The 25201-nt window shown below is 47.1% G+C and overlaps 2 protein-coding genes across 3 annotated transcripts in view; one reads left to right on the top strand and one right to left on the bottom strand.

The window, feature by feature from the left end:
- Positions 1-13956, top strand: part of ssh2a (slingshot protein phosphatase 2a) — a 31401-nt gene extending 17445 nt beyond the window's left edge. For both annotated transcript variants that reach the window (XM_035623214.2, XM_035623213.2), the window contains 13 exons: positions 2459-2571; positions 3111-3175; positions 3787-3908; positions 4221-4286; positions 4521-4586; positions 5858-6052; positions 8331-8424; positions 8540-8668; positions 8815-8861; positions 9559-9705; positions 9840-10040; positions 10135-11020; positions 11694-13956. In XM_035623214.2, the coding sequence (XP_035479107.2) occupies positions 2459-2571; positions 3111-3175; positions 3787-3908; positions 4221-4286; positions 4521-4586; positions 5858-6052; positions 8331-8424; positions 8540-8668; positions 8815-8861; positions 9559-9705; positions 9840-10040; positions 10135-11020; positions 11694-13331 (3769 nt within the window). In that variant the 3' untranslated portion in view covers positions 13332-13956. The remainder of the gene's footprint in view (positions 1-2458; positions 2572-3110; positions 3176-3786; positions 3909-4220; positions 4287-4520; positions 4587-5857; positions 6053-8330; positions 8425-8539; positions 8669-8814; positions 8862-9558; positions 9706-9839; positions 10041-10134; positions 11021-11693) is intronic.
- A 1716-nt stretch (positions 13957-15672) lies between these two features.
- Positions 15673-25201, bottom strand: part of ankrd13b (ankyrin repeat domain 13B) — a 35005-nt gene continuing 25476 nt past the window's right edge. The window contains exons 11-16 of the mRNA XM_035623218.2: positions 23921-24057; positions 22995-23152; positions 22554-22760; positions 21774-21937; positions 18859-18935; positions 15673-17539 (exon numbers count right to left, since the gene is read on the bottom strand). Coding sequence (XP_035479111.1) covers positions 17332-17539; positions 18859-18935; positions 21774-21937; positions 22554-22760; positions 22995-23152; positions 23921-24057 — 951 coding nt within the window. The 3' untranslated portion in view covers positions 15673-17331. The remainder of the gene's footprint in view (positions 17540-18858; positions 18936-21773; positions 21938-22553; positions 22761-22994; positions 23153-23920; positions 24058-25201) is intronic.

The raw sequence follows: 25201 nt of genomic DNA, 5'->3' as shown, positions 1-25201 counted from the left end.
GTGTGTGTGTGTGTGTGTGTGTGTGTGTGTGTGTGTGTGTGTGTGTGTGTGTGTGTGTGTGTGTGTGTGAGAGATGAGTTGGACATGATGCAGCAAACCAAGTTGTGAGAAATGCAGAAAAGAGGAAGCGAGAGAGGGAGCATTGAGAGGAAACAGCTGGGTCAAGGGTGTGGGGGGTTATGGGAAATAACTTCAGCACGATGCTTGAGGTTTTTTTTTTCTCCTCTCCGTCCGTCGTCTGTGCCTCCTCATTCCCCACATCCCTCGCGGCCTCCGCGAATTCCAGGAAGGACAGTGGGACGGCTGAGAGGATGGAGAGATGAGGTCACGGTGAGACGGGGGACAACAGGAAGTCTACATGACAGACGACATGTTTTTATTATGCGTCTGACACCCGACGAGCTGCAGAACCGGATGAACTGTAGAAGTTCACTGAGTGTACAGTAGGCCTGCAGCCGATGCCGAGAGTCGATCCAACCCTGTGGTCGACCGTCAAAATGAACATAACCACCAGGCGTCTGTGGAACTCCACCGAATGTACGTCTCTTTGATGTCATCAGCTCCCCAGTGATCTTCAGTGTCTTCCTTTCCCTTTCTTAGTTTCTGGCCGCAGAGGCAACGAAACCGCCCTTATTCAAGTGTGACACAACAGGTTGGCCAATCGGGATCAGCGTTGCCTCCAGTTACACGTCGCGCCTCTGATATTTTCTGTCTGACCTCCTTTAAAGATCCTATTAGCTTAATTAAGGCTAATATTTCTCGTAAAACTGTTCAACGTTTAAACTGCAGCCAGACATATTCAAGTCATCTGATGATTCAATTTTCCGTGGAAGCGCTGTAAAAGGAAGAAAATGTGTTTTTCGTAGAAATCTTTGGCAGGTTGTGAAACATGTGGCCGCAGATAAGTTTCTGTTACAAGATAAGTTTCTGCTGGTTCTGACCTCATTCATCCGGTGCTTTTGTTACTGTGAAAGGAATTTAACTCAAACTCCACGAAACTTTTGTCCTCTGCATCTGCTAGATAAATGCTGAATCGCCGTTTCCCAAGTGCTCGCTGACGAGGAGGCCGGTCGCACCAAACGCGAAGCGAATTTTCGAGTTGTGTCACGCTCAGAAGTTCAGGACCTCGGGATCATTTGCATCTAACACAACACAGCAATATTCGCCTGTTCTCTTTCAAACCGGGACGTCAGTGACTTCGGGAGAATCTCATCACTAATTGGTTTTCGTGCCGACGCGTTGCGCGAATATGGGGTTATAGGTAGTAATTTCACGTCTACACATCATTTACGGCATTTGCATCGCACGCCGTCCTTACGTAGACGTGGTTGTTTTTGGATGTTCGCGCTAATGGGCTTTAAAACGCGTCACTTTTGCTGTGTTTGCGCCTGGCGTCCGCACTACTCTGGAGTTTTCAAACTCCTAAAAACGGGAGAGTTTTGAAAACGCCACTGGCTCTTGTTTGACAACCCGGCGGTCTGCACCCGTTCGCTTCCTGATTGAGTCCACTACCAGCGGTGAAAAGAAATTCGTGTGGATGTAGTTCACGTAGCAGACTTCTAGTTTTCGGTTAAGTGGTCCCATGGCTGTCATGTGACCATGAGCTCGGGCAGAAGTAGGTCTTCCAACCTGTTTTATTGGTGTCTTGTTTGACTTTGGTAACTGGGCCGCTGTGAGAATCTGAACACATGCAAGCAGGTCAGTGTTGGTCTCTCTCTCTCTCTCTCTCTCTCTCTCTCTCTCTCTCTCTCAAAAACACACAGAAACAAACACACTTTCTTTGTTTGGTGTCCAGTTTATAGTGTGTCCTCTTCAAATGCAACGATCTCGGCCACAGTTAATAACATCAAGTGTCCCGGAGAGGAACAGAAACCCCGTTTTAAAACGACCTGCTTTGACGTGCGACGCTGCTGTGCGTGCGTGCGTGCGTGCGTGCGTGCGTGCGCTCCTGGCCAGCTCTTATCGACTCGCTCCGTCTTCCCTCTCGGACCTCGTGTCCTCCTCCCCAATCCTCCTCATCCCTCTGTCCTGGCAGCTGTTAGTCTGAATAAGTGTGTGTGTGTGTGTGTGTGTGTAGTCCAGCTGTGTGCAGCAGCAGAGAACATTGTGTTCTGAGTTCACATCGGGGCCTGGATCTTGTTTTGCTTGAATGGTTCTGATTTCAGGGGGGGGGGCGTTCAGTACAGAGGGCGGCTGTAAAGGACCATTGTGACACTGACATAAGCTCATGACAACACCCGTCTGTTCCTCGACCTCCATCTTGTTCTTATTATGAGAAGGTCGGGGGGTCAACATGTGCCAAAGGAGTGATGACAAATCCAGTACTTAGTTTTTACAATTACATAAGTCACATAAAAGAAAATGATATATTTGGATAACCTGGCAGGAGTGTTTGTGTTTGAAGCTTCAAGTCATGACTTTTCTTTTCCTTTTTTATTTCTTTTCTCTCCTCTCCCAGTATCAGTGAGAGTTTCCTCACAGTGAAAGGTGCAGCGCTGTTCCTTCCCAGGGGCAACAGCCCCACGCCCAACTCCACACCTCCGATCAGCCAGCGTAGGAACAAGCACACAGGTAAAGACTTGTTCACGATACTAACTCTCAGGCCCAGAAAAAAAATTAACTCGATGCAGGAACTTGAGATCAAATATTGTTTTTCCCCAAATGCACATTCCTGTGAAGCATCATGGGTAAACAGCTGGTGCTTGAAACGAGGAGGATAAGTCAGTCAGTGCCATGTGGTGGACGGCACGTTTGTTCGGATGTTAAAATCAAATCCTCCCAAGCGTTTTGGGATAATGAAAATGAAGGAGTGAAAATCATCGATAAAAGACGGGATTTTTTGTTGTTGCTGCGTGTGGAAAAGCGAGCGTTTGGAGACGTTTGTGATGTGAAATAGGGCAGATTACTATTAAAAGCATCAGCTTCTTTCTCAGACGTATTCAGATGTAGGTCCAAGTGAAAGACACACCAGGATGTGATGGCAGTGGAAACGACACACTGACCTCTCTGAGTGTCGAGTCGACCTTTTTAAATGCCAAGAATGTGATTGTTGTCCAAAATAAACTCAAACTAAATGAGGGTTTTGGTTTTTTTCAATCCCGTCTTTGCAGGTGATCTACAGAAACATCTGCAGACCATGTTCACTGTGCTGCGGCCGGAGGACACCATCCGACTGGTCAGTAGCACACACGCTCACACAAACACACTCTTCGGTATATTTTTTTCGCGTCGCGCTAATTGGCTTTCGCGTCATTGCTCCACACAAACATTTCACTTGATTTCAAATATTTCAACTCGAGCGAGCGAAGCAATTTTCACGTCTTCGCATTACTCGCGTCGTGTTATTTGCGCCATTCTCTTCGCCCGGCGTTAGTACAATGTACATTTGCGTTAAATTTGTACGCAAAAAAACCTGCTTTGCGTTTGGTGTGAACGCACCGTCGCGCCCCTGCAGCATCTTTGATAAAGGGATATTCCAAAAATCAAAGAACTTCTTAGAGACAGATTCTAAAAACACCCGAATGATCCTCAGTAGCATGCTGTACTGGACCTTCCCTTCCCAGTGAACACCCTCATATTTCAGCCTCCACAGCCGCGGGGCTGTTACGCCAACTTTGTTATAAAATATCACAATAACCCCTATCACATAGGAGGGGTTTATTTTCTCAGGCTTTTCGAAAGCTACTCCAGAGCCAAAGAAGCCGTTGTACAACTGTCTCCACAGTTTGCCCCTTTTCTCCTTCTTTCCTTCATCTCTGTCCGTTCTTGTCTTTTCCCCTCTTCCAGGCCGTGCGCCTGGAGAGCGCCTACCCCCAGGTGACCCGCTACATGGTGGTGGTCTCCACCAACGGCCGGCAGGACACGGAGGAGAGCATCGTGCTCGGCATGGACTTCGTCTCCTCTGATAGGTCGGTGCCACAGCAACGCTACACTACTTCATCTTTTTGTTACGTAACTGTAATTAAATCCCACTATTTGATACAGCAACTTGGGAGAGACAACATGCTTTGCTGTAATACTGACTTTATTGTTTTATTCTAAGATTTGGAAGAATGTTTACACTTAATCTTATCTTCAATCTACTTGGATTTCGTAACGGTGACGTGACCAGCAGGATGAAGTCAGCCTGTTTATGTCTGACTCCTTTCTCTCTCGCTATGTCAAAGTGGAGCATGTTGTTTTGTTGTTGCTGTCGTCCAACATGTCGATCTTCCCTCCAGCTGCTGTACGGTCGGTCTGGTTCTGCCTCTGTGGAGCGACACTCTGATCCACCTGGATGGAGACGGGTAAGACGCCACAACCTTCTTCGTCCGGCTTCCTCCTCACTGCACCCGGCTGGGCTACACAGGCTGTTTTTGACTTTCACATTTGAACAACGCAGTCGGAGTTTGTCCGAGTCAGACGCGCTCACACCATCACGCACATTTCGGAAATGTCTGACTCGGCGTTGGTCTCATTTTGTTGGTGTTACTCGATCACTCATCCGATTTCCACTCTTTGCTCCTCTCTCGTCTCCTCAGCGGCTTCAGTGTGTCGACGGTGAACAGGGTTCACGTCTTCAAACCCGTTTCCGTCCAGGCCATGTGGTGAGCAACCTTTATTGTTTTCTAACTCGTGACAGCTGTTTGAAGTTGCAGTCAGATTACCACGCATACTACTGTACTTCCTTCAAATCCCCCTTTGACTTTGACCTCCAGCTCTTTATCTCTGTCACTGTTCCTTATCTTCTCTCTCCTTCTTCTTTTCTTTTCTTATTATCTCTCTGCTTCCCAGTCTCGTCTTTATCTCCCCCCGCCTCACATGCCACTGCTTCCTCTTCATTTCCGTACTCATTGTCTTCATTTCCTCACTTTCTTGTCCCTTTGTTACTTTGACCTCCTTCTACATTTTCATATCTCTGCATCGTGTCTTTTCCTAGCTGTAATCTCTCAGTTCTTCTCTTCTCATCTCTGTTTTTACTCTCTCTAATTACTCAGCTCCGCTCCTTTTGTTTTATTTCTCATATATGTGCAGTTGCTCATCTCTCTTATGTTTCAATCACTTTTTTTGTCCTTTCCTCTATCACATATAATATTTTCTTTACGTATGAAGAACAAAGTTATGTTCAGCGCCACTTAAAGGAAAAAGAGTCAGAGATTATGAGAAAACGGTCATCATTTTAGGTGGGAAAAAAAGTCTTAAGATCACTAGAATAAAAATCATAATTTAACAAGAATATAAAGTCAGAATTTTTGGAGAAATATCACAAGAATTTGAAATTTTACAATAATATTACAATTTTATAATAATAGTCACAATATTAGAATAAAGTATATATGGGGGGGGAGTTGTAATAGTTGAAGCATAAAGTCACATTTTCAGAGAAAAATCATAGTACAAGAGTAATAATTTTTCCAAAAAAGTATAGTCTCAATATCAGAATAAGGTCATCATTATAATAATAAGGTCTTTATATCACTAGAACAAATGTCATAATTTTACAAGAATGAAGTCACAATATGAGAATAAAGTCATAATTTTTTGGGAAAGGTCATATTGCAAGAATAAATTGTAAGTCGCAATTTTAGAATGAGGTCATCATTTTTGCAGAATAAAGTTGTAATTTTTCAAAAAAGTGTCATTTTAGAAGTGAAATATCAGAAGATTAGCATGTCGCCTGCATTAAAATGAGGAATGTGGAGCATCTTGTCAAGTTGTACTTGAAAGTAGTAGTAGTGGTAAACGTTTAAATAACGAAATACTTTAAGAAGATTGTACAAGCAATTTCACCCAAGATTTGGGGTATGGCCCTTTTATTCCCTCGTACTTTTCACTCCAAACTTTTAAATCTTCATCCCTCTCTCCCTGTCTTCTTCAGGTCCGCCCTCCAGTCGCTGCACAAAGCGTGCGACGTGGCTCGCTGCCACAACTACTACCCCGGCAGCCTCTTCCTCACCTGGATCAGCTACTACCAGAGCAGGGTGTCCTCCAACCAGCTGTGTGTCAATGAGTGGAACGCCATGCAGGACGTGGAGTCGCACCGCCCAAACTCACCGGTCCCCTTCACAGACCTGTAAGTCGAGGCAGGACAGGCATGAACACACACACACACACACACACATTACACACACACACACACACACACATTCCACAAATCCAGATGTCTCCCTGATGGTGGAATCTGAATATTGTGTGGTTTTCACAAGTTATAATTTTGTGTGCCGGAGAGAAGCTCAGCTCGCATTGACAACACATTAACAAAATAATTTATGACACATACCGCAAACAGAATTTAGTAAATATAAAATTGAAATATCACAAAACCTTTTCAAAAGTTGTTTTTAATGCGCCATTTGTTAAACAAAACAGATGTAAAAAGTGACTAAAGTCAATGAACGTTTAAAAAAAAAAGAAGGGAAGGACATTTTTCGCAGTGTACATTATATACTGTAAAAAGCCAAACCAAAGGAGGAATTTGTGAAAAGGTACAGAAGGAGCTGGGCCTGTTATTATTATTATTATTATTATTATTATTATTACTGTAGCATCTCTGTTCCACATGAGAGTAATGATATGTATCCTGTACTTACGTGACACGTGCAGTCGTGTGTTACAGCCGTGTGTGAAGGGGGCGAAGAGGAAGTAAAAAGGTATTTCAGGAAGATCAGAAGGAAAAACACGTGAGACACTCGTCACATCTTCACAACAGCTTTACGACCTCTCTGCTCACGTGCCGTCGAGTCTTCAGAGCCTCGGACTCTGGAACTGGGGTCGCAAAGGAAACACAGAGAGGCACAAATAAGAAAAACGAAAGCACACACACATGCAGGCATGACTGAACTGGCTCGAGGTCGTTTACACACACACACACACACACACACACACACACACACACACACACACAAGACTTTGCTATCTGTGTCACAGAGTTGTCAGCAGATCACACGGGAGCAGAGGCAGAGCACACGGGGAACGACGCGGGCGGCGGGATATATGTCTTTACTGATACCAGGGAAATTCCCCTCCCTGCTGCCGAGTCATGTGACACGCTACCTATTTGAAGCGTCTCTCTTGTGCACACACACACTCACTCTCTTCAGAGATCCTCGAGTGTCCGAAATAGCCGAGGCTTGAGCCGGCTTGATTTACGTCTGGAAAAAACAGAATGTGGACAGACAAACAGGAGGTAGACCAACACGGCGACGGACGGGAGCAGGTGGCGGGCAGGAGAGGAGGAGGAAGACTTTTTACTGCTGGGCGCACCTGATGCCCCTGATGCCCTGGGGTTGGTGAGAATCAGAAGAGAGAGAAAGAGAGAGGGAGAGGGCAAGTTCCACTCTTAAACTTGACAATCAAGAAACACCCATATTTACTGCCTGCCTGGAAACATAAACACCTCATACTCCCTCTCTCTCTGTGCAGGAGGTGTGTTTGCCCTCCAAATACACTTGCCATCAAAAACTTACCTCCCAAAGTTTATGAGCTCCAGTACACAAACACACCCAAACACACACACACACACACACACACACAGTTCCAGTGAAGTTTGTTTGTATTCCCGCACACGGGTGACGGACACAATTACGTGACCAGCGAGTGTTTGTTGACGCTGCAGCTCATTTCCTGGTGTAACCATTAATTAAATGACAGGCTGTGATGTTTGATGTTCTAACCTGTTTTTTCGTACGAGTTTGATTCACGGGACGTATTTGTCTGACCCTCCTTCCCTCCGACTGTCGTGAGGTCAAACTCTCCTGCATATGATGGCGAGAGTGGAAAAAGTTTCCCTCTCTCTCCTTAACCCTGCGAGACCCAATGTCACGACATTCAGCGTCGAGATAAACAAGCCGACTGTTTCCAGTGTTCCAACATCGACAAAGGTTTTTACAGTCACACACCTCTGTGTGTGTGTGTGTGTGTGTGTCCCTCCTCCCTCTGTGCCTGCTGACTCACGCTGCTGTGTTATTATTATTGTTATACTGGGAAATCAGTTGGAAGCAAAACAAAGAGAAAATCAGAGGAGGAGACCAACTGAGCTCTTCTCTCCTGAGAGGTGATTAGGCCTCTTGTTGGCATCATCATCATCAGCGCGACGTCGAAAAAAGGCTTAATGCGTCCCCGTCCCCCCACAGCAGAGCGGTGAGAAACCCAGCCGGGCCTCTTCAGTTTTGGAGAATCGGGACAAAGTGGCGATTCTCTCGTGGAACAAGTGATCTCATTAAGTGAAAATGAATCGATGGAGAGAAACGCAAGAGTTGTAACTGTTCTGTGAAGGTTGAAGTTGTATTGTTGTGTTTTTAAGCGTAAGAGCAAACGTGCTAAAGGTGTTTTGTGTGTGTTTGTGTGTGAAGGCCCACAGAGAGGGTGTGCACAGAGCGGTTGATCAAGACTCGCCTCCGAGAGATCATGATGCAGAAAGACCTGGAGAACGTCACCTGCAAGGAGGTCAGAGGCGCACAGACGGATGTTTTCAAAATTCTCACTGTTGTGCTACTGTGGAATTTTTTACTTTTACTTGCGTCTCTGAATTGCCATCGCCCCCCCTCTTTCCTACCCCCAGATCCGAACGGAGCTGGAGATGCACATGGTTTGTAACCTGAGGGAGTTTAAAGAGTTCATCGACAACGAGATGATCGTGATCCTGGGACAGATGGACAGTCCCACTGAGATCTTCGAGCACGTCTATCTGGTAAGAACCAGTAAGCTGGAACCCCCCCCCGTTGTACACGTTGTTCAGAGATAAGATATTATTATTAGCAGCTCTTTTATTTGCTTTTGTGTTGGAACGTGCTCGTGTTTCACCTTGATATTGACGGGACCTGCGTTATCTGCTAGGGCTCCGAGTGGAACGCCTCTAATCTGGAGGAGCTGCAGAACAGCGGGTAAGAGTTCAGTCGCTGAACAGTTCTCTGGTGTTATTTAACCCCACACACACACACACACACACACACACACACTCCAATCTCAATGTCTGAGGTGAAATTAATGAATTAAGACTTGATGCATCATTTCAGTTCATTCATTGTATTTAAATAGGGCTGCAACTAAGGATTATTTTCATTATCGATTAATTTGTCGATTATTTTCTCGATTAGTTAAATTTTTTGATTTTCTTTCCGCAAACCACCAAGATGATGTTTTGCTTTTTCCACTCACCTAAGATATTTAGTTTACTGTCATAGAGGAGCAAAGAAACCAGAAAAATATTCACATTTAGGAAGCTGAAATCAGAGAATTTTGACTTTCCCCCCCATAAAAACTACAAACAACTATTAATCGATCATCAAAATAGTTGGCGATTAATCTAGTAGTTGATCACTAATCCATTAATCGATTAACTGTTGCAGATCAAGACTATGACAGAGGTCACGCACGTATAGACAAAATAGTTTTTTTTGACAAAATATTTTAAACCCAAGATGCACTTTGCACCTTTTTTTTGGGCAGAGCTTTTTTGCAAGCTCTGTTTTATCATTGTAGAAAAATTGAAAATGTTTTGGCTTCTTCCTGATTAATCATAAAAAAGTTCCGCTCATTAACCCGCCTCTCTCTCTCCTCCTCCTCCTCTCTCGTCTCCAGAGTGGGATACATCCTGAACGTGACGAGGGAAATAGACAACTTCTTCCCGGGGATGTTTGAGTACCACAACATCCGAGTGTACGACGAGGAGGCCACCAACCTGCTGGAGTACTGGAATGAAACCTTCAAGTTCATCACCAAAGCCAAGTAGGTTCAAACAAATGTACACACACACACGCACACACACACGCACACACTCGCACACTTGCAATGTTTGGAGAAATCTTTTCAGTGTGGGTTTCTTCTTGTAATGCGTCTCTTTGTCTTCTCTCCTCCGTCAGGAAAGCCGGAGCCAAGTGTCTGGTACACTGTAAAATGGGCGTGAGCCGCTCGGCGTCCACAGTGATCGCCTACGCCATGAAGGAGTACGGCTGGGACCTGGACACCGCCTTCGACCACGTGAAGGAGAAACGTGCCGTCACCAAACCGAACCCCTCGTTCATGAAGCAGCTGGAGGAGTATCAGGGCATTCTGCTGGCCAGGTGAGCTCTCACGCAGAAAACCTCTGGACTCGTGGCGTAGTTTGACGTAGTTTTGCGCTTCACACACTTTTTTCTTCTTCTTTTCCTTCCGCAGTAAACAACGGCATAACAAGCTGTGGCGCTCCCACTCCGACGGCGACCTTTCGGATCGCTCCGAGTCGATGTGTAAACCTTCCTCGCGCTCCCTGGGCCGCTCGGACTCCCACAACAACAACACCTCCTCCTCCCCCTCCTTGCACCACTTCCTGGGCGTGGCCGTGCTGCAGGCGCTCGGCGCCACCGAACCCGAAGACTCCGCCGAATCCAACGCCAACGGTCCGTGCGACTCGCCGGTTCGGCCGGAGGTCGAATCAGATTGTGGAGACCTCCTCCTGCTTCCCCTCCCTCTGCCCCAAGCCGCCACCGTCGTCCCGGAGGAGCGGCTGGACAATTCGGCGAGCGTGGCCGTCACCGTGCCGGTCGCCGTGCCCCACCCGCCGCCGTCGCTCCACATCGTACCTCCCACGCCTGAACTGCAACGCGTTCACCGCACTCCTCCCCCCACGCATCTGTCCATCTCGGTGCCCAAACACAAACAGGTGGGACAGTCGCTCAGTTTGCACGAGCGCAGCAGCTCCGAGGAAATCTCCCCTCTCACTCTGGGATCCACCGACTCGGACGTCGTAGATTGGTCGTTGTCTGACATGACGAGCGACAGGCTCAGCCCGCTCAGCTCTCCAAACGCCGGCCCGCTCCCGCAGGTCCTGCCGCTGGCCGCCAGTGACAACAACAACAACCCCAGCGAGCCGCAGACAGGCTACGGCCGTGGCGAGGCCGACGGGTCGTCCAACCACAGCACGGACAGCATCGACTTCTTCAGCGCCCGGGAGAAGTTTCTGGGCCTGGCCCAGGACGGCAGAACTCGGACGCTCTCGGAACCCTCGGAGCAGCGGACACCGACCGACGAGGACGAGGGCGATGAGCCGGTGAACGGGAGTCAGGTACAGACTCAATCTGATTAATTAGATTGGTTTGTTAGTTTGTTTGTCAGCAGGATTACCCAAAAAGTTATGAACGTATTTGCATGAAATCTTTTATCAAAGATCGATCTCGTCCTTGGTAACAGGTGATTTTATAATATCCAGATCTGGATATTATAAAATTGGATGGTCAGATGGAGACGGGAATGCAAGATTTTGGGTTAGCTGCTTTCAGACATGATCTATCGGAAAATGTGCCTGGATATTCTCCGGAGTTTTTGCCGTTTGCGTATAACGAACTAAGCAGGAAGTTATATATTCATATATTTGAATCTGTCAAAGACTCCTCTAAGATTTCGTTATCAAACCTTTATGTCAAAGAAATCGGACTGAGGCTTGATATTTTAGTTTTACCATAGACACATATGACCAAATATATAACATATAAAAAAAAATAAACATTATTTATTTTACGTAAAATATGTTTTCTCCATTGTATATTCTGCACAATAAAATATTTCATATCGGTAAACATTAGGAGCGATATGTCTGTGAAACACTCATATCGGCAAATTTGCTACATTTGCGCTGTCACAAACAGCCTGTGTGGAATATTGTCACTGCTTCACTGATCCACACCCAAAAGAGAAAAGGCCTGTGACTGATCCAGTCTGTTTGTCTCTCGGTCTCTCAGGCCTCTCCGCTCTCTGAAGACGGTGACGACAGAGCCAGCCCTGACCGAACTCCTCACCATGACAACGGAATATCAGTTCGCCACATTGTCACCGAGATCGAAGCCATAAGCCACCCTGTGTCGTGCCTTCCTCCCTCCACCTCCTCCTCGTCCCTCGCTCCGTCCTCCCACAGCTCGCAGCTCCTCCCACAGGAGCATCAGGAGGAGGAGGAGGAGGAGGCAGAGTCATGCGGCGAAGTCGCCCACGGCTCTTCTTCTTCTTCTACGTTGCCGCCCTCTCGCCCGCAGTCTCCCTCCGCGCTGCCGTTCGAGTGGCCGGCGGGCTCGGTGCGGCGGGCCACCGAGCAGCTGGAGCAGAAGCTGCGGCAGGAAATGGAGACGGTGGCGCCGCCTCAACGTTCGCCGTTGCACTCGCCCGGCGCCGAACACCCTCCATTCCGACTGCCGCCGTGCTCCCCGAGCGCTGAGCATCCGCCCCTCCTCTCGCCTCCTCTCGCCACGGAACAAAGCCTCGCTCAGGGAGAAATCACGCCTGATTCCGCTCCGTCGAAAGACGAGAGCGGGGAGCGAACGGGTTCACAACACGAGCGTGAAAGACTCGACCCACCCTGCTCCCCTTGCACAGATAACAGCCAGGTCTCAGAAAGCCATATGCTGACATCATCGCCTGCCTCGACTAGTCCGCTAGTAGAATCATCTCTAAATACCTCATCTCAGTCCCAGGGACCGAGTCACAGCCAAAGCCCTCAGGGTGCGACCCGGCCCCAGGCCCGTTCTGACCACATCTCTGTGGATGGCGTGACGCTGCAGGAGTCGGACACGGAAGAAACGCTTGAGTCGAGTTCCCGGGGCGTCCTAGGCGGCTGCGGCCCCGGCTGCGACGCACAGAGCAGGCTGGCTCGCGGCAGCCAGGAGCTCGAGAAGATCCAGCAGACGCTGCGAGAGTTGCAGGCCTTCCTCCACGAGGGCGTCGCTGCGACTGAGACGACGGACGGGGAAACGCGGGAGCCAGAGCCGCCTCAGGGTCCTAGAGACGCCATGGACACAGAGCCCGGACCTTGCAGAGCGCCGACTCCTCCTCCAGAGCCGGACGCAGGGCAGCGGCTCCGGGGCCGACGAGAGGAGAACATTTTCCTGGAGCGGGGTCGGCACCGGGCCACGGAGCTGGAGGCTCGCATCCGCCAGGCGGGCCTCACGCCGCCCTCTCTCATGAAGCGCTCGGCTTCGCTGGCCAAACTGGACTGTCTGGAGCTGTCGGCCGACGACCTCAGCGACTTGGACCTGAGGCCGCACGTCAGGACGTCGTCGTCGTCAACGTCGCACTCCCACGACTCTTTCCCCACGTCCCCGAGTCACCACGACGACACCTGGAAGAAGCAGAAGGTGTTGGCTCGTGCCTCCTCCGCCGCAAAGACTAATTCTCCCCATGGCCTCTCCCCCGCTCCTCGCCGCTGTTCGCAGGAAGACGAGGAGGAGGAGGAGGAGGAGGAGGAGGCGGCGGGCGGGAGGGAGGAGCCCGAGGGCATTGCGCTCACCGCGTCGTGTCAGCCGGGAAGGGGACACTCGTCAAGACGCTCCCGCAGATCGTCCGCCGAGACAAAGCAGCGAGCCGTCACCGCGCTGTACAACACCATGTGAACCTCGGTGCACCGGACACGACTGGACACGCGTGTGTGTGAGAGGCTGCATGATGTGTGTGTGTGTGTGTGTGTGTGTGTGTGTGAATGCGTCAACTTGTGTGACCTCCGATGTATGTACAGTACGGTGTGCGAGAATCTGTGTCGAACATATACCGTATGTTTTGCATGTTAACCACTGGATGTGTTGTTCCGACTGGACTTCAGGTTTGTACGTAAGGTGATGAAACATGAATGTCTGAACTCGTGCGTCCTGTTTGCACTTCCACGACATCTCTGTCCAGAAGAAGCAGGGTTTTTTGGTTTTTTTGCTCAGTGTGTGACCCCTCGCCGCCTGTTCAGTCTCTAAAGCTACGACGACAGAGTGGGCGGGGCCGAGGGGCATTTTCTCCAAACATGCACTTTACTGTTTCAATGAACTTCTTTTTTTTATTAGTTTTCTTATCCCGGGGGGGAGGAGGAGTGGGATTCATTTGCACTGGTCTCAGTCGACTCGTCTCCGTCGCGAGTCGTTCTTCAGATTTTTAATTGAACCAGGACGAAGCTGTTGTTGTTTATCATGTTTGTTTTTTTTGTTTGTTTTTTTTATTCAGAGCTTTTGCAGTTAAATAAATATGGTGAGTTTGTTTTGACTGCAGTGACATTCTTCTTTTTATTCTTGTGCTTCATCTCCCAGTCTTTCAGGCGACCCCACCGCCACCTGCTGGGCCACGCAGGGAACTACACTTATTTAAACACATGAAGGAAGAAGAGAAGGTGGCGACACTATAGTTGAAAATGAGTGTGAATAACGTGCAAATCCTCCAGAGCGAACAGAAACACGTCCTCTGAGTAACTGTGTCTTGTGATCAGGTCTCGTCCCCTCTAGGGGAAATGATCTCTATCGACTCTGCTCGGTTTATTTCAGGCTGACATTTTACCTACTGCTTCATGTGGGTAATTAAACAGAGATGTAGGCCACCCGGACTCCTGATGTGAGACACACACACACACACACACACACACACACACACATACATCACATTGCAGGGGTGACCGCCAAAGAATGAAATTTTAAAGGATTTGACCTTTTAAAGAAAAGACTCAAGACGTCAAACTCACAAGCCTCTGATTTGCTGTTTGAGTTAAAAAGCAGGATGAATCGAGAAAACGGCAGAGGCTCATTCATGATTTCAGCTGTTAAATAACTTTATAGCTGATGGACTTTTAGTAGTAATTAAAACGGAGAGGAATAAAATCTGCAGAGCAGAGGGAGAGAGTGTTAGATTGAGCTTTTGTCTCTCTGGGTGCGACCATCTTTCTTTTTGCATACTGATACGCTCATCGTCTCTTACACACACACACACACACACACACACACACCCACACACACACCGTGTTTAATGTTTGTGGCTCTTAACAGATTCCCTTCACACACACACACACACACTTGCAGCCCAGTGCTTCCACCAGCCTGGTGTTTTTATTCATAATTTCTGACTGAGTCAGGGGAAAAGGGGGAGATGTTGCGGCTGCTGATTTACCTGGAAAGTAATTTCATGTTCCAGCTCTCTCTCTCTCTCAGCCGTGGTGCACTGCACCCAGTTGTATTTCTTCGAGGGTTTAAGAGTCTCTGAGCGCTTCCTGTTCCTGTTCCTCCCCGTCGAGCCTAAAATAACTACAGGACCAAAAAAATAATAAGAAAAAAGCCCTTGGATCTGGTTGAGGTGCCGGGAATCGTGTCACAGGAAGGTGACGGAGGCAGAAGGAACAGCTTTTTCATATCTACCGAGATATTAATTGCGTTTGTCATCGTCCTTCGCTGGAGAGGAGTCTGAAAACGAGCCCCTTCCACAGACATGTATCAGTATCAGCGCTTATTGTTTACCAATATGAAATTGTTTATTGTACAGAATTAACAATGCAGAAAAGAAATTTGCATTTAAGTTTACATTTTATGTTTGAGTTATTTTTATTTTCTAAGTTCAAGTTATATATATATATTTTAAAATCATTTTCTTTATTTCAAATTAAAATAAAAAACAAGTGTGATACTGCATACATACTGCAAACAGAATATTTATAAATTGTCAAACAATATTTATAAATAAATAAAGGAGCAAGAGGAAGCCAAAGCTTATTTATTCCCACCCCTTATTCAACAGCTTATAAATAACAGTACAAATTTAGCAGCTGTAAAAACCTATTAACACCAAATTATTTACATTCATACCCTATTCAAATATTTAATAATTGACCGATTTAAATATATATTTATATATCGGCCGATGTGTCTGTAACTGAAATCTTGTAGTATTTAAAGTGTCTGTACGTTTTTCAAAATAAGAGTCGTACATTGCTGCTCCAAAAGATTGTTTCTTTATTTGTCTCATAATCTTGAATTCACTTTCCAGCGTTACATCATGAAAACATCTGGCTGCGTCGCTTTTCTCTCCAACATTTTGTAAAAAGTAAAAAAAAAAACACAATCAGGCAAGTTTGACTTAATCACGGAGGAGAGCGAGATGCTTCTCCTCCGATTGTGCTGATATTGGAGTGTGAAAGTTTTACATTTCTTTCAATGAAAAACAAAAAAACAAACAAGCTGGCCCTTGTTTCTCAGTGTTTTCAGCCTTGAGCTCTGCAATAATTTTAACAACAGGAAGTAACTTACAATAATGAACAATCTTCCTGATCCTTCTACTTTGTGTGATTTTAATTCGTTTTTATGGATTTGAAATTGGATTTGTTGATTATAAATATAGAAATCAGGTTATTGTGTTTTTAAAACACATTGGGTTTATTTGAAACAATTTCATGAATTTTCAGTCTTGCACGTTTCATCAAATTAAGTTTGTTGATATAAAATCTGTATAATCCAAAATGAGTTTTATATGCACATACATCTTAAATATTAGGGGCCTAAATATTTTCTGTGTCCAGCCTGTTGTGCTGAGTTTTTAATGTGCGATAAAACCAAAACGTTGCTGCACAAAACCTCCGTCTGTGCTGGGATCTTGCAGGATTCCAGGCAGAACTCAAGTCGGACAAAAGAACACACAGGAATCATCTGCTCATGTAAAGTAAGAAGACGCAAATACACAGAAAAAATCTCTTTCAGTTCTACACTTTCACGTACAACAAGCCACGAGCGCTTTCTCCCTTTTTTTTTATTGTTTTGGATTACAAGTCGTTCGTACAGTTAGTCAGAAACAGCGAGTGTTCATCTCGTCGTACAGTATCTGTGCTCCTCCTGCGCGTCTAACGTCAGGTTTACTTTGTGCTCACACTCATCGTCTACGTCCAAGTAACAGTCATAATAAATGTGATCCACCCACAAGCTAAAGTACAGTACATCTGAAAGTTGTGCAAATCAAAAAAAAAAGAAAGTTTGTTCTTTATTTGTTTTCAGTAAAAACTCAGGAAGTTTTCGTCGTCGACATTCAGCTCAACTCGACCGAGAAGCTAACAGAGAGAGAGAGAGAGAGAGAGTTCTCCACGCCGCCTTCGCCCGACTCGTCACTGCTCCAATCACATGACAGGACTGGAAAAGAAGTGAGTGTGTGTGTGTGTGTTAGTGTTGAGGAGAGAGTTGGCCTGAACACACAGGACATGCGGGTGACCTGTTGACCCCTGTGCGGAGAGCTGGTTTTGAAAACACACAGACACAAACCACTCATCCAGGGCGGCGTTCGAAAAAACCTGTTGTACTGTCGGTTTGTAAACTGGCACTGGTCAAGAAAAAAGTACCGTGTGGCCCCAGACGGAGGAAACAACATGGCGTCCCCTCTCTCCGCGGCGGCGGCGTTGTCGTCGTCGCTGTATGGCTTCACGGGAGAGGTCTGGCGAAGGAGGCGGCGGGAGAGAAAAGGCGAAAGCCGCTCGGATGATTGTTTGCTGCCACTTTACAGAATGTGCTGTAAGTTTTAAAGTGGCCTGTGCCGCTGCTTTCTCTCCCACGCTTCCTTGCTGTCAGACCCCTCCCTTCTGACGCCCTCTGCCCCGCCCACCTCCGTCAGCTCTCATTTGTCCATGAGTGACAGCTGGATGATGCGCTGTAGCTCCTCCTCGTCCCGCCGCCGCCGCAGCTCCGCCTCCTCCTGCTCCCGCGCCGAGATCTCCATGGCGATGCGCAGCTGCTCGTTGTAGCTGCAGGGGGTCGTCGGCGGCGGCTTCTTGGAGGGCGTGGAGGAGAGGCTGGAGGGGGGGCGGGGCTTGTGCTGCGGGGTCCTGGGGCGGGGGAGAGAAGAAGAAGACAGGAAGTACGTTAAATCGTGGGTTACGATATTTACCGGATAAGATTAAATTAGATTCATTTCATGGAAATACATTCGGAATCTTACTTTAGAAAAATGTCATAACTGATGGTTATTAGTTATGAAATAATGAAACAAAAATAAGAACAATTTTTGGGGGTTGCCAGGTTGTGGAAAACGTGTTCATTAATTTCACTTACAGCTGCAGCCTTGAACGTCCCAAATGATTTATTAACTTTAAATGTTCTATAAACCAAACGTTTTGCTGACGGCTCGTTAGAAATGAGAAACCTTTTGTAGCTACAGAATTAGGAGCTTGTGTAAATAGTTGGAGACAAATTGCAGTAATAAAAGACATCACGGTCACACTGAGGAGGTTTTATTACAAAGACACGGACACTGGTACTGTAAAAAAATGATGTGAATAAATATACTTACACTGGAACAAAAGGAAAGATGGATAAATAAGCGAGTAAACGAAGCAAACAAAATACAGAACTAAATCCAAATAGGAAAAATAAAATTATAATTGGGGTCCAGAGCAGGTCGGCTACGAATATACGAGAATAAAGTCGTGATTTTAAAATGTACATTTTAAATATTATTATTATTATTATACCACGGAAATAAACAGCAGGAAACAGGCGTGAGTGCTCTTCTGACATTTCTCCACTAATATAACACAGAGACCGAATTTACGACTTTATTCTCTTAAATTTTAGGACCAAGTCTCCATTTTTTTTCTCTCAATGTGGCCCTGATACTGTTCGTTTTTTTCTTTTGCAGTTATTACCCCCCTTGTATTGAACCATTGATTTAAAATAACTTTAGTGAAAAAGAATCCAGGAGTTTCTTGTCACGTTGCACCACAGGACGATGACAACAGTAGCAGTGAGCAGTGGAGACGAGAGGAGCAGGATGGACAAGAGATTAGAGAGGAGGGGGGACGGGACAGGAAGACAGGATGTGTGAGTCAGGGATGGAAGGAAAGAAGAAAAACAATACATAACGGAAGTGAGAGGACATTAGGGGCAGTAGGGGCGAAGGGAAGGCCGCGCACATCGCTCTCGTCCTAACAGTCATGGAGACGCATGTTTGTTTTAAGACTCCAGCTCTTTGGAAGATAAAAATCCTATTTATTTTTAAAAACAACCGGCTCTTTTATCCTGCTCCGTCTTTCACCCGGGGGGGGTTTATTGATCGTAGAGCGGTTATATATATTTGGATGAGGAGCAGAGGGAAATGGTGAAAAACAAAACACCACAGGTGAATGTCATTTTAAAGAAGTCTGACCTGTCCAGACGACTCGGGTCACAGGACAGGGGGTGCGTTCCCGGCTTGCTGTTGGTCAGCGCCTCCCAGATGGTAACCTAGACACCAAGGCACAGGAAGTCAGAGGGCGAGCACAGGAAGTCAGAGAGTGTGCACAGGAAGTCAGAGAGCGAGCACAGGGGGTGGACAGACAAAACTCTTATCTGCGCAGAGAGATGGAGAAGAGGTGAGGCGTGCGGAACGAGCGTCCTCCCCTCCTCCTCCCCGCGTGCTGCTTCCTGGTAACGAAAAGACTAAAGTACGTCTCAGACACACTTGACTGTGATTTATGACTGAATGTAAACTACATTAGTACTCACTCAATATTAATAACTGCTATTGCTGCTGCTACCAAAAGAGATATTTAAAAAAACAAGCTCAACATTCCTCCACTGCCGATTTAAATATTAATGTGAGTGAGAATGTTTTTATGTTTTATCAACAGGGCAAAGAAGGCAACTGCCCCCCCAGGGCCCCAAACACCCAGGGACACAAGGAATGGAAAAGCAACTGCTGTCTCGTGATCTAGTTTTATTAACTTTGACGTTTTTAATATTTCAGATGACGTTATGACGGCGGGAAAGAAAAGGGGGAGAGATTCTTCATGAGTGGTTCGCCCAGGGAGAGAGCTACATGGCCCGTCTGTCTGTGTTTCTGTGCGAGTTGATATCTAACATATTAGACTATAACTCATGAACGGCTGGACGGATCTTTGAGAAACCTGATATACGAGTTAATATGAATATTGTCTGTGTGCGCGAATAAATTTGGGGTCACCAAGGTCATAGGTCAAACGTCACCAGGGCCAAATGTCCCCCCAAAATACATGATCTTATAGATCTCATGAAACTATGGTCGTATCCAGATGAACCGGCGGCGTTGGAAAGCTTATTGAAATGTCTTTTGGACGTGTCACATCCGACTTGACCCGTGATGTCATCCTCTTGGAATAAAAAATGAGGTCAAAAGTTTTCCCATCGAAGATGCATTTACAGGTGACCTCTCAGCCACTTTTTAAAAATAACTTTTTAGAACTTTAGTCATTTTTTTTTTTACATATACAAATCATAATGTTTTACATGAATCTAAACATAGATTCAACATGGAAACATAAAATAAAGACAGGTCCCCCAAGACACCGACTCAAACGGACTCTTGAATTCAGAATAATTTAAACAGGTGTATAAAATAAAATAAGCAAATAAACACGTACATACAAAAGGGACAGAACAAAAATAATAATTAAAACGAAAAAAACTAGATTAGATTTTTTTAAGATTTGACCTTTAAAGGTCAAGGTCACAGCACCTTGAGAAAAGCACTTTCGAGAAAATATTTTTGAATGACCGTGACTTGGAAACTCGCAGACCGAATTTGACTAAAAAGTTTTTCCTACAGGCATGAAAAATGATGCATGTCATACGCAGCGTTAGGTGAATGGGGGTGAGGTCGTCCATCTCTGACTGCCTCGTTCACAACATGTGGTTTTTTTCTCTCCAGTATTCAACAACCTCTCAGTTTCGTGTGACAGACGACCGATCAAAAACGTCAATGTCATCCGTCAAACAAATGCAAACTTTCACGTCGCTGCCCGTGAGGTTTTTTTTTATGATGTTGTAAAAATGAATGTGAAGCTGTGATGTGAGCTCGCACAGAAGTTACAGTAGCTGCTGTTAAAAAAATATGCCACATCAGCAGCGCGCCCCTTTAACGACCCGCCTCGCTTCAGAATTACGGCTGCAGATAAAAGTGTCATGGCGCGTTTCCTCCCCGCGGCCGTACATCAGCTGAGCCGACGCCGGAGCGGCTGGAGATCATCGCACAAACTAACGGCGCAAATCCTGCAGGAGCCGCGACCTCGTCTGTCTCGCGCCTCTTCGTCCGTCCTCTTCTGTGTTCGAGGAAGAAATAGGAGTCCGTGGTCGTTTTTCTCTGACCCGTCTCCACTGGGCCTATTTTATACTTCTCTCTTCTCTTTCTGCTCCTTCGGGGAGCGAGGCCGAGCTCCGTCAGGACCAGGATCTCTTCCATTTTTTCCGAAAACAGCACGCACACTGAAGCGGCGTTACGTGTAATGGGCTCCGCGGCTCCACGCGTCAGAGGCAATTCATTCCTCTTATTGATTTTTACTTCAGCATTGATTGTTTTCATTTTGAAACTGGTTCCCTTTCTTTTGTTCTCATTATTCGTCTGGTCTCGTTTAATTTATCTCTGCGTTCTGCGTTTTGTAGGATGCTGAAAACGTCCGGTAAAACTCTGAGCTCATTCAGTCACATACGTTCAGGAGCAGAGACACCCTACACGCTGAACAGCCGTTGACCAATCATACCTCGGCAACCGTAACTAGGTATGGCAGGTCACTGGAATAACCATAAAATGTATAGAAAAATGGACGTAGTCGTGTGAAAGTGCTTAAAACCTGTAAATGATGGTCTTATTTTGGGTAAAGTAGACGATAAAGCGCCGTATGTATTTGGGCGTGGATACAGCGTGATTGACAGCTGGTGCCGGCCACGTGCCTGCAGGTGGACGCTCCTCCAAATGTGGTTACGTCTGGTTTAAAAAAACTAAAAGCTAGCGCAACTCAAGGCTTGAAAACGGCAGTTCACAATCCAAGTGGTGCCACTCGAGAATGTCCTGCTTTTTTTCTTTTGTGTCACTTGCAAGCGGCAGAATCAGAAGTTGAGAACACAGCGTTCTCATGTAATCACTTTTTAAGTTGACGGGGAAAAACTTGTAAGCCAGCAGCTGCCTGCGCCAAAACGTTACGGAGCGACGTCATCACCCCGTTTTTTTTGTGATGCTTCATGCCACATAACGAATTCGGGTAATATTCACTCCCTGCTGTGACAGGTGGCCCCCCCCCAGGTGCCCCCCCCCCCCCAGTCCGGCCCCACCTGGTCGAACTCGGATCCGGCCTCCAGCAGACTCTGCTGGATGGCGAACTGCAGCAGGTCCTCCTCCTCGTCCCTCATGCTGTCCCTCTGCTTGCCGCCTAGCATGGTGTATCCAGACGGGGGCTCGAACACGCACGGGGGAATCTCCCCGGCTCGACACGACACTGCAGCAGCAGCACACGAGGGGGGAGGGGGGGGGGGGGGGTAAAAGGGCCGGAGATGGGAAACAGGGAGTGTTATCTAACGGAAAAGGAGACGACAACAACAACAGACTAAAGGAGAAGAGGAACGAGGGATTTCTGAGGGAAAGGGAAAGAAATCCAGACTGCAATAAGATGTTACGTCTTACTTCCCCTCCACATTGTTGATGGCGTCATATATCCACTGCCCAGCCGTGTGTGTGTGTGTGTGTGTATATAACTCAACTTCTGCAAGATAACATCAAGGATTTCCACAGAGGTTCCTCCTGAGCAGTCGCACAGTAAATGATGTCTCGTGGCTGCAGATTTAAACACGGCCGTCGGGGGATTCTGATCAAGTCGCCCGGACGACCAGAGTTAAACCCTAGCCCTTTTTTTTTTACACACAACAAGGGCAATTGTGAAATATGCCGCCAGAGCCGGTGATGAACAACCGTTGAACTCTCCTCCTCTGAAATCAATCACCCGGCTGGAGAGAAGTTTCTACAGCTGAGAGTGAATCATCGGCTGGAGAAGAAGAAGATGTAACCACAGCGTGTGTGTGTGTGTGTGTGCGTGTGTGTGCGTGTGTTCCTCTCACTCGTGGAGCTGGAGCTGGAGACGCTGGAGGAGTCGCTGCCCGGAGACGGGGTGTCCGTCCTCGGGAGGGCGTCTCTCTGTCCGTCCCCCTCCACGCCGCCGCCGCCGACCCCGTCGTTGTCCACGCGGCCGCCCGTCGTCCCCTCCTCGCAGCCGTTCAGGTTGCTGAAGGTGATCCTGGCGTTCAGGATGTGGTACAGGGGGATCTCTGCAGAGACATTCCCATCGCAGTCATCAGTTAAACGAGCATTTTGTTTGTTTGCATTTTATTATGAATCCGTTTCCCTCCCTTTCCCTGTTCGTCTTCATTTATCTCCATACGTCTCCACATCTACTTATCAACCTCTCATCATCCCTTTTTTTATTCAAGCCGCCCTCATTTCAGCCTCCCTCCCCCCTTTCGTCCTTCCATCCATCCATCCATCCATCCATCCTCCCTCACCGATCTTGACGGGAAAGCCGGGCGGCAAGCGCAGCGTGATGAAGTCGCGCAGCTTGGCGAACAGGGCGTTGGAGATCGCCATGAGGTCGATGATGGGCGCCACTTGTTCCGCCAGCGACAGAGGATGGGACTCGCACAGCCACAGCTTGGCTTTGAACCTGGGAACAAATCAGAAACACACGCACAAGTGTCGATTCGTTTTCACGAGACAGAAGATGCCCTAAATTCAAGTGATACAGACAGACATTTATCACATCGGCCAAAAGAAAGACACATTGAGGCAAATCGATGCTTATATTTCAACAGGTTCGTTGAGCGGCAACTCTGCAACCTCCAAGATTTCATCCTCATGACGACCTGTCACCAGTGAAAATGGCGGACAGGTCAGAGGTCGGCTGGACGAACATGGGGCAGGTGACGTTGGCAGGTGGAAGAGAGAGAGAGAGAGAGAGAGAGAGAGATTGTTGCCCGTGATCAACGGGTATGACTTTGAAAGGCAATATATAATTATCCTCATTACAAAAATAACATCAAAAACCAAAATGCTCTCAAACGATTCCTCTGATTTGATTTCGCGCTTTCAAAGGTTTAATTCATTTCTTTATCGTTTCGCCTGTTCCTCGCAGTCGCGACGGGGGGACGCTGCATGTTTCTTTTAGTTGTTCTGTTTTTATCTACTCCTGAAGTCAGTGAACGTGTGTGTGTGTATGTGTGTGTGTATCTTTTATGTATGAGTCACTCCTTTCATCCAAGTGTCCTGGTGGTCAGCTGTCACGGATGGCTGCTTTTTACTCTGCCTGTGTGTGCGTGTGTGTGTGTGCGTGCGCGTGTGTGTGTGCGTGTGCGTGTGCGTGTGTGTGTGTGCGTCCATCAGTTTGGCGGGCGGCTGCCTTGTCTCTTGTTTGCCCCGTCAGTCTCCCCGTCACCTCTGGGTCTTGGTGGTGAGCTGGCACGCGTGGCCGATGTCCCTCTGAGTCGGTGACAGGCCGGGGTTGAAGTATTCCTCGGCCGTCAGCGCCGCCGGGTTGGTCACGGCCGGACTCGACATCTGGGTCACCAGGGCCTGACGGTACAAAGATAAGGGATCAAATTCAAAAATGTCCTCCTGTTACCAGGAGATTGTTCATCCACACGTTCAGGATCGGGCACTACAAGGGAAATCTCTTTTTGGACCTGGTATGGGATTTGTTATTTCTTATTTGAAAAACTTCATTTGTTACTTCCTGTTTTGCTTGTTCACCTGCGTCAGTGCTCGTCTGCCCCGCCCACGTGTTTCACCTGTTACCCAGTTATCTCCACGCCCCTTAGTGTTTTTACTCTCCCCAGTCATTAGTCACTTCGTCCTTGTCGTTCCTGTTCCCGTTCCCTGGTGTGTTGTACCTCTTGCTTCGGTTCACTTATTCGTCCCCTGCCCCTTCAGAGTTTTGTTGTCGCTGCTGCCTGAGTTTTGGATCTACCGAGTGTCGCTCTGCCTTGCAGATCTGCCGACAGAAACTCTCTGAGCCGGTCTTAATGTAATCGAATCTTTTCTCCTTCTTCATTTCTTCCCTTGGCCGACGTCCGCACTTTGGGTCCGGTGATCGAGCCGCGAACTCGACACAATAGCAGCAGTGACGTAACGCTCACTCCACGAAGTGCAAAGATTTAATGGCTTTTGAGACTTCAAGGCCTTTCCTCTCTCACCTACTCACATTTGCAACAGCTCAGTGAAAGAGAGAGAGAGAGAGAGAGAGAGCTTTCGCCCGACCGAGCCCAAGTGTGAGAACAAATGACAAGGCTGTTTTGTTTTTTTTCTTCATTTTTTACAGAATCTTACATCATCGTCGTGGACGCATCTCTCGGGTCTCGGCGCTAATTAGTCTCTCACTTGTCAACAGTTGAGTGTGACTTTAATAGATCTGTCAGAGGAGGGCCATCCTGTCTGGAAGAGGTACTGGCTGACAAATTCAATCCCCCCTTCTGGTTGGACATATACGACGGCGTATTAGGGCCATCGCATGACAAAAATATTTAAGATACGGAGCCGGAAGAGGGGGGTAATATTCCGAGAAGGAAAAAAAACACAATTTCTGACATTAGAGTCGTACATTTACGAGAAAACGTGGACATTCTCTGAGGTTAAAGGGGCAAATCTACAAGAGAATAAGTAATCGCAACCACTTTAATCCCAGAGAATGTCCGAGTTGGTTTTCTCGACGGGGGGGACG

The sequence above is a fragment of the Scophthalmus maximus genome, chromosome 11, assembly GCF_022379125.1.
Source record: "Scophthalmus maximus strain ysfricsl-2021 chromosome 11, ASM2237912v1, whole genome shotgun sequence".
Taxonomy (NCBI): Eukaryota; Metazoa; Chordata; class Actinopteri; order Pleuronectiformes; family Scophthalmidae; genus Scophthalmus; species Scophthalmus maximus.
The sequence above is the reverse complement of the archived record's forward strand: the minus strand, read 5'-3'. Positions and strand labels throughout refer to the sequence as shown.